The sequence below is a fragment of the Cibotium barometz genome, chromosome 9 (genome assembly GCF_041138505.1).
Source record: "Cibotium barometz isolate CiBa-2024 chromosome 9, ASM4113850v1, whole genome shotgun sequence".
NCBI lineage: Eukaryota > Viridiplantae > Streptophyta > Polypodiopsida > Cyatheales > Cibotiaceae > Cibotium > Cibotium barometz.
Genome location: NC_141054.1, coordinates 54,300,691 through 54,309,488, shown reverse-complemented (window position 1 = coordinate 54,309,488; position 8,798 = coordinate 54,300,691). Strand labels below are relative to the sequence as shown.

At 41.5% G+C, this 8,798-nt stretch overlaps 1 protein-coding gene across 1 annotated transcript; it reads left to right on the top strand.

Annotated features, from left to right (window-relative positions):
- Positions 1 to 1,400: 1,400 nt before the first annotated feature.
- Positions 1,401 to 4,866, top strand: LOC147635714 (uncharacterized). Its single transcript, XM_086803116.1, has 2 exons — positions 1,401 to 4,098; positions 4,248 to 4,866. Exons 1-2 carry the CDS (start codon positions 1,704 to 1,706, stop codon positions 4,598 to 4,600), a joined length of 2,748 nt encoding a protein of 915 aa, XP_086659242.1. The 5' UTR covers positions 1,401 to 1,703; the 3' UTR covers positions 4,601 to 4,866.
- The last annotated feature ends 3,932 nt before the right edge of the window (positions 4,867 to 8,798 follow it).

Genomic DNA, 8,798 nt, shown 5'->3' with positions numbered 1-8,798 from the left:
AATAAAATGATTCCCTTGTTCTTTATAAACTTATGTTTTTTTAAAAAATTGGTCAAAACCTCTTCCAATTCTGTAACTTTTTTAAATTAATATACCCCTCCTGATGAACTCAAGTGCTGCACTTACATATTTTTAGGTGAAGCCCCCGGGATCCAACTATCTAACTAGAAGAGGGAGGAATGGAATGTCTTAACACTTTGCTATCTAGTGAGATGACAAACCCCCTAGAAAGATGCTATGTACCTATAATGACTAGGTAATGCCCATATCCATCCCTCCATGAAAAGCTTTAGGATGGGCATGTGCTAGCATGTGAGATGCGTCAACGTAAGGTGATTACACATAGCCAGAGTGCAAAACCCTATGTGTGCAATTAGTTGGTGAGGGGAGTTTGGGTGTAAGAGGCATTGGTGGGCAATTATTGCAAAGTAAAGTGGTAACACACAAGCCTTGCCCATCAAAGTAAAAAAAAACTCTCTTAAAAAACATATAATTATTATATTCTTTGGCAAGGAACAAAATTTCTTCACGCTAAAACAATTGAAGACTTGCAATACATGCGTCAAAACTCAACCCTAGTTAGAGAGTCTAGAGCAATGCTAGATTTTTTTTCCCAAACAGTGAAAATAACGGAGATATCTTCGCCTTGATCACTTTTTCCTCCTAAAATCTACGCATCAACTTGTTCTATAAGTGATTTTGAAAAACATTACTTTCAAGTCGAGCAAAAATTCTAGTCCATATTTTTTTTTCAATTTGATGTGTGTAAGAATTTTCCTAACACAATCTAGAGCATTATTTTTTATTGTAGCATTACATCAATCCTTTTCACCGTGTGACTTGATGAGAAATTGTAATTTTGAGCAAATATTGTCTTCACACTTTAATAATTGAGTTTTAAAATTTGAATAAGTTTTTTTTGTTTTTTTGTTTTGAAGAGTACTAGGCTAAGTTAGACCAATGTGGGGGAAAGATAGGTCTACCTTAGCCTAAAACTTGTTCAGTCTTCATAAAAAGCCTTTTAAAATTGATACGAGAAGGAAATATTCTTCCTCGAAAAAATTCAAGCAAAGTCGAAGTGTGCACTTAGAGAGAGTAGCAAATGAGCAACTTGGCTTTACTACTTTTCTACCTTCTTCAAAGTTGGAGGAGGCCAGTCAGGTCACACCCTGCCTTACCTCGGACCCACAGTGTGCCCCCTTCTTCTTGCTTTTTTGACTTGCCGCACACTATGGACTCCGACTCCGACTCCGACTCCGACTCCGACTCCGACTCCGGATAGTTCAACTAATCAAAATAAGGACAACTCTAAAATTTATCCGATTTTTGTTTCTGAAATCTCTACTATATGTGTGGAAAGTCATTCCTTAAAAAATAAAACGTTTTTCTTAACGCTGGCCGGTACACTAGAATGCCGTTTTCCGAACGGCTGCTCCCTTGACCTGGGCGCCCGAGTCTTCCTGCGGTCTCGCCCGTCGCCGCCCACAGCAGCCCACAACCCTTTCCCCCAAGGGCCAACAACCTGGTTTTGATGATCCGGGTTTTGAGTTTAGCTAACGATCTAAGCTTTCTGCTAGGGTTTCATCATGAGCAGATGAGAGCTGCGTGATAGACGCAGCGAAGTTGCGTAGGGGCATATGCTCTCCTGCTACTAGTAGATTTGCCACACAAAGATTAGAACGAGACAAACAACAGGGGGAAGAATGGGCCGGGGCTTCACCGGGCAAGATTTTAGCGTTCAAGTTAGGGTTTGGCTGTTGCTGTGTTTCTTCTTCTGCACAGAGTGGTCGTCCTCTCTGGATGAAACGACCTTGCGGGATCTGCTTCTGAATCTGAAGGGCAAGGGCTCCTGGAACACGAGCAACAGCAGCAACCCCTGCAACTGGAAGGGAGTGAATTGCAGCGGCTCCGACGTGATCGGCCTCTCTCTCTCCGGCTTCGATCTGGGCGGAACCATCCCTACGGACATCGGCCTCCTGCTGTCCCTCACTACACTCGACCTGTCTAATAACTCTCTTACAGGTAACATCCCGCTCAGTCTCTACAATTGCACCCGTCTTTCCACTCTCAATCTGAGCTCCAATCACCTCTCTGGTTCCATTCCTACTGGATTACAAAAGCTTAACCAACTTCGAACCCTAGACCTTTCGCAAAACGGCCTCAGGGATTCCATCCCAGCTGGCATTGGCAACCTCACCTTACTTCAAAAACTCACCCTTGATTCCAACCAGCTGACTGGCGGCATACCTGCAGATTTCGTTAACCTGAAGGCCATCACAGCGTTGTCTCTCTCAAAGAACTACCTCACAGGCCCCATTCCAAAAGGCATCAGTGACCTTCTCAACCTAGAAAGCTTCTTAGCCTACCGGAATAACCTTAGTGGGCCAATCCCATCACTGAGCATACCTACCCTCAAGTCTGTCAATCTGGCATCAAATTTTTTGGGAGGACCCATTCCGCAAGGCATTTGTGCGTCGGGCATGCTAAATGTGCTTGTTCTGACCAGCAATTTCCTGAATGGTACCATCCCTGGAGATTTGGGATCATGCACTGCTCTGTCTAATTTGAGACTTGGGGAAAACTCTCTCAACGGAAGAATTCCTGAGAGCTTTGGGCAGCTCCAAAACCTTGTCTACTTTGAAGCTGACCAGAATAATTTGTCTGGTCAAATTCCTCCGAATATCAGCAGCTGGAAGAGTCTGAGCCTTCTCAACTTTGCTCACAACTCCCTAAGTGGTGACATCCCTACCCAATTAAGTCAGGCTTTTTCCCTTCAGGAACTCCTGTTATCCAACAATTATTTTTCAGGAGCGATCCCACGAGAACTTTCACTGTGCAGAAATCTGAGTTTGCTTGACCTCAGTGAGAATCGATTGACTGGACCTCTACCAGATAACATTTGCACTTTGCCCAAACTTGCTTCCTTACGACTGGATGATAACTCCTTGTCTGGGCCAATCCCTTCGTCAATCGGTGATTGTGCACAGCTATTGGAGCTGCTGTTGGGAGAGAACCATCTAACTGGAAGCATTCCCCCACAGATTGGAAACCTCTTCAACCTTCAAGTTTCACTAAATCTCAGCTTCAACGAGTTGACAGGGAGCATTCCAGATAGCCTTGGGAAATTAGTCAAGCTAGTCTCCTTGGATCTCTCACACAATCAACTTTCAGGACCGATTCCTTCCGCCCTGACCGGCATGTCGAGTTTACTGGACTGGAACTTCTCTAACAATCTCTTGACTGGGGCTGTGCCATTGAGTGGTCCACTAGCAAACAGCTCCTACAGCAGTTATGCTAATAATACTGGACTCTGTGGTGGTCCTTTGCCTCCATGTGGGGATGCATCCCACAGCTCCAAAGTTAAGCAAAACACTCTTACCTTCTGGAAGATTGCTGGGATTGCCATAGCTTGTGCAGCTGTAGTATTGATAACCATATCTGGCATAGCTATTGGTGTTATGCACAAGCATTATTTTTCATCAGCAGTAGATCCAACACCACCAGTCACAATCAGCCGCCTCTTCTCCTATGATGTCGAACAAGCCATTGATTTTGACAGTATCAAGGAAGCGATCGGCAACAATTCCAATGTCATCAGCAGTAATCATTTCAGCACTATCTACAAGGCAGTCATGCCCTCAGGTTTAGTCCTAGCTGCCAAAAAACTCAATTCAGCAGAGAAAGGTATAGTTATCCATCAAAGAAAGGTGATTTTTGAGCTGGATAAAATGTGGAAGTTCTCACATGAGAACATTATGCAACCGGTGGGCTATTACCTAGAAAATGATCTTGCCATCATCGTCTATGATTTTGTACCCTCGTGTAGCATTGGCCAAAAGCTTCATAGGAATTTTGAAAGCTTGCTAGCTTGGTCCAGTCGGTATGAAATAGCCATAGGAGCAGCTCAAGGCTTAGCTTTTCTTCACCACTCTTGCAATCCTCCCATGATGCACATGGATGTCAGTTCAAACAACATATTTCTGGGTCCTAATTTTGAGGTAAAAGTAGGAGACATGGAGGTTGCCAAGCTGTTGGATCCCTCTAAGCACACAGGGAGCATAAGTGCAGTGGCTGGATCATTTGGCTACATTGCTCCAGGTGTGGTTTTCTTACGCTTTCTTTGCCTTGTTGCAAAGTGCCCAATCACTAAATATGTGACACTGCAGTGCCTCTTTCGCACACTGGTTTTATGCTTTATGAATACACTTACTGGCTCTTTAACATTCATTCCCTTTGCTTTGTGGCAGAGTATGCATTTACTATGCGTGTGACATCAGCCAGCAATATCTACAGCTTTGGTGTTGTTCTATTGGAACTTCTCACTGGCCGACGCCCGGTCGATGAATCTTTTGGGGATGGCTTGGATCTTGTAAGATGGGTCCATGGAGCATCATCTAGAGGTGAGATGCCTGAGCAGATCTTGGATGCCAGAATCAGCACTCAGTCGTTTACTTCTCGCCAGGAGATGCTAGCTGTTCTAAAGGTGGCCTTGTTGTGCACAAATGTTTCTCCTTTGAAAAGGCCTCGAATGAAGAAAGTTTTGGAGATGCTTCAACAAGCAAAGCTGCCACTGGAAGCACATTCACCTGCTAGTTCATAGCTTTCTTTGCCTGTAGCACTACAAGTGGCTATTGGTTTATCCAACCTTTTGTGTACAGTATGCTGGGATTATAGCGATTACGGTGGGATTGTGAACTGCTGGATTTTCTTTTGCTTTAAGCTACTGAAGTAGCAAGTCAACATAGCCAACACAGAAGAGATTTGGTATTGGATTAAGAACATAGTTAACACGGTAGAGCTTTGGTATTGGAGTGACAATGTTGTATGTGGTATTGTGGGATTACTTTTTTGGCTTTTTGCAAGAAACTAGAATCTCTCTCTCTCTCTCTCTCTCTCTCTCTCTCTCGTGTGTGTGTGGAGTGCTGTTGGAGCAAGGTACCTTAGGGCTTTTAATCTAGAGATCCTGGGTTCAAGTCCATTGCTTTGCAAATTGGTGCTGTTATATGGATCATGTGGTCCCATGGCTTGGTGCTTGGCTATGACGCTACACGACTACTACTAGGTGTGTTTGCACGCCTGCTCACTTGTAAAAGCTCGCACTTCCTACTGTGTGTGCTTGGCTATGATGCTACATGATGACTACTGTGTACGTGCGCCCGTGCGCTCACTTGAAAAAGCGCGTGTGCATGCCATTTTGGGAAATGTTCCACTTGATGCCGGTGTTCTATTTTGATCAATGTGATTCCATCACTTGAAAGACAATGTTGTTGCCTTTGGATGGTTGTCAACAGTTGAAGGAAAGATTCGATGTATCATTCTAAATGTATACGAGTCTTGTGAACTGTGGCAGGATACCCGCTTTATTGGTGGATACTTTGTTCTAAGTTGGACAGTGTTGTCTTTTAGTTTTTGTAAGAGGGAGATGTATTCAATTTAGTAGTGATAGGAAACATTGCAACCTCCACCTACTGGGGTTTGAACATGGGTACGAACCCTACCTAGAGATTTAAACCCTGGGCTACATGATTTGCAATATAGTCTTGGTTTTTTTTTTTTCCCGGGACTGGCCTTAGGCCCAAGTTCCTGCTGTAGTTACCATGTTTATCTACTTGTAGGCGCTTGTTGAATCCTTGAGTATGCGATGATGCCGACAAGGAAGCAACATGTAGCATGTGGGGTTTTGAACCTAGGACCTCCTTGTCTTAGACAAACACCTCTACCGCTTGAGCTATGGCCTCATTGGCTTTGTTGGTTTTACTACCTTGTTTACAAAAAGAAAAGAAAAATCCACCTTAAGTTTGATTCGCTATTTAATTGTACGGATTTTCTTTTTGATAACAGAGCACTTTTTATTTTGTATGAGCAATATTAAAATCCTTGAATATTATTGAGATGACTAGGTGCTTATATCTTTCCCTATGAAGAAAGTTGATGTCCAAATGGATGGGCGAGGGGTTGCAGGAATTTCCATAGTTTAAAAAAATCTGTGTTTTGTCAAAATGAAACCTCTGAAATGCGAACCTTTTTGACCTCTCAAAACGAAACACCTTTTGCCCAATTTTGGAAATGGTGTCCATTTTTTTAAATCAGAATTTTGAACCGTTTGTGGATATTTTTCTTCAAGGAGACGACATGCTCCACACAATGCCTAGAGAGAGTGCACATGCACAACTTTAGAATAAAGCCTTAGTGCTCCATAGAAAAACAAAAAGCCAGGACTCTAGGAGCAATGACTCCCAGAGAAAACTAACTCATGCATTCCGTGTGAGTGTTGATAGTTTCTTTAGCATTTAATGCTGATTTTTTATTGGATAGTCATTGTGCTCGAAAAAAATGACATTCTAGTGTATTTTTATCGCCCAGAATTAAGAAATATGAGATGAGATGAGATTTTAAGTAGTCCTTATTTTGAGAAAGAATTTTTCATATATTTTAGTTATAAAACCGAAATATAGTAGAGATTTTGGGAACAAAAATGGGATATATTTAAAAGTTGTCCTTATTTTGATTGGTTGACAAATATGGTTTTTTCAAGCATTGTTCACACGACTTCACTAGCATTGCACTAATAAAAGTGGGTGAACTTATACAGTGCAAAAGAGTCTATCCAATTAAAAGCATTGATGAAATTTTCCACTATTAAGGTAGTGGGAGACACGAGTGTAAGAGTCAGCGACCCCCTAATGGGCTGAAGGGATTAGAGTACAAGGAAGGTCCCTAATGGGATGTTTTGCTGTCATCTACTCCTAATGGGCTGAAGGGATTAGAGTACAAGGAAGGTCCCGATCCATCTAGATATTTGCTACCCCCTACTCCCTTCCCCACAATCCCCCCGAGCCTCCATCACCAACTTCATCAATCTACTCCCAGACTCCTGCCATCCTTTGGACGTCACCGCCCCGCCCGCCTACATGTGCGAGAGGCACCTCGGCCACCCACCTCCATACCAATGCATGCAATCACACGTGCCACGTCAATGCTTCACTCCTCCACATCTCCCTCCTACACTACACCTTATCTGTCAATACTCTGGGTCCTTTCTACCAATGACTAATAGTCTAGATTCATACACATAGAAAAGACTTATGTCTTACATCGGTAAGGTTTTTGTTTTATTTACTTTAGTTGCAGTCACCTCCTCCCATGAGGCTACAAGATTTTCATTGCATTGATTTTCTTTGGTCTCATAGGCTCTTTGGCTCCTTTGCACATGTTAATACAACTTTATTAGTCTCTCTCTCTCTCTCTCTCTCTCTCTCACACACACACACACACACACACACACACACACACACACACACGTATGCACGTACACATGTCTACCTACTAGCAGTTAGTTTTATCAATCTTATTTTTACTATGAGAGTAGCTACTAGGGAGAGAGAGAAAGAGGAGAACACCACAACATTTGTCATTTGCTTAAGTAATTGCCACTAAAATTTGTAAATGTTGTGGTTTCTTCATACTTTTCATATATTTCCAAATTATGAAAATATTTTTTTTAAAAAGCTTGTGGTTTTTTCAAGCGGAGGGGCAAAACATCTCAAAAAAAATCCTCAAAGTATCAAAAACCTCTGAATGTTTCTTATGAGTATGGGGCTTTCCATTTTGAACCAACTTTTTGAAAATCTATAATCTATTCCAAGCTCACTTGTCTTCTACACAATCTTTGAAAATTTGTGTGTATGCAATTGGCAACCTTGATGGAAAATCTTCAAGTCTCGAGGAGTAGGATTGAGTATCGGATTTATTGTTTAACGTTAAAAGGCTTTAGTGCACAATTTCTTTTGTATGTGTTCCATATCCATAAAGAGAATGCGGGGGAGAGGGAGAGGGAGAGCTTGAGTTCCTTGCCAAGTAAACATACACACATAAGAACGAGCAAGAAATAAGAGAGAGATGGATGGCTGAATTTTTCTTCTATCTTCTTCTCTTCTCTACGACCATAAACTAAAGAGATAAGAGTACATACTATAAGGGAAAGTACTCTCATACTATACCTTACAAAGGTCGGTCTATAGTGCTGTGAACCCAGCCACATGAGTTGACATTATAACCATGCCATAACTCTAGTACACCAAAGTGGCTGCCACACACAGCCTGTAAAAAACCAATGAGGACATACCCATAACACTAACTATGCTAGTGGCATAAGTGTCACCAAAAATATAATTATTATACTCTTTGGTGAGGAACAAAATTTCTTTAGGCTAAAACAATTGAAGACGTGTAATACATGCATCGAAACTCAACTCTAGCTAGAGAGTCTATAGTGCAAATAGAGGAGAGGTCTTCACCTTGACAAGTTTTTCTTGCTAAAATATACACATTTAACTTGTTCCATAAGTGATTCTCAAAACATTAGCTGCTATTTTCAAGGCAAGCAAAAATTCAAGTCGATATTTTTGTTCAATTTGATTTGCGTAAAAGTTTTTCTAACATAGTCTAGAGCATTATTTTCATTGTAGCATTACATCAATCCATTTCACTATGACTCGAAGAGGAATTGTAATTTTGAGCAAATATTTTCTCCACACTTTAATATAATTATAATTGAGTTTTTAAACTTGAATAAGTTTTTTTTTGGAAGAGTTCTGGGCTAAGTTGTGGATCAAAAACCTCAAAATGTTTCTTCTGAGTATGGGGCTTTCCATCTATTGAATCAACATTTTGAAAATCTATCATATGTTCTAAGCTCACTTGTCTTCTACACAATCTTTGAAAATTTGTGTGTATGCAATTGACAACCTTGATGGAAAAGTTTCGAGTCTCGAGGAGTAGGATCTAGTATTGGGTTT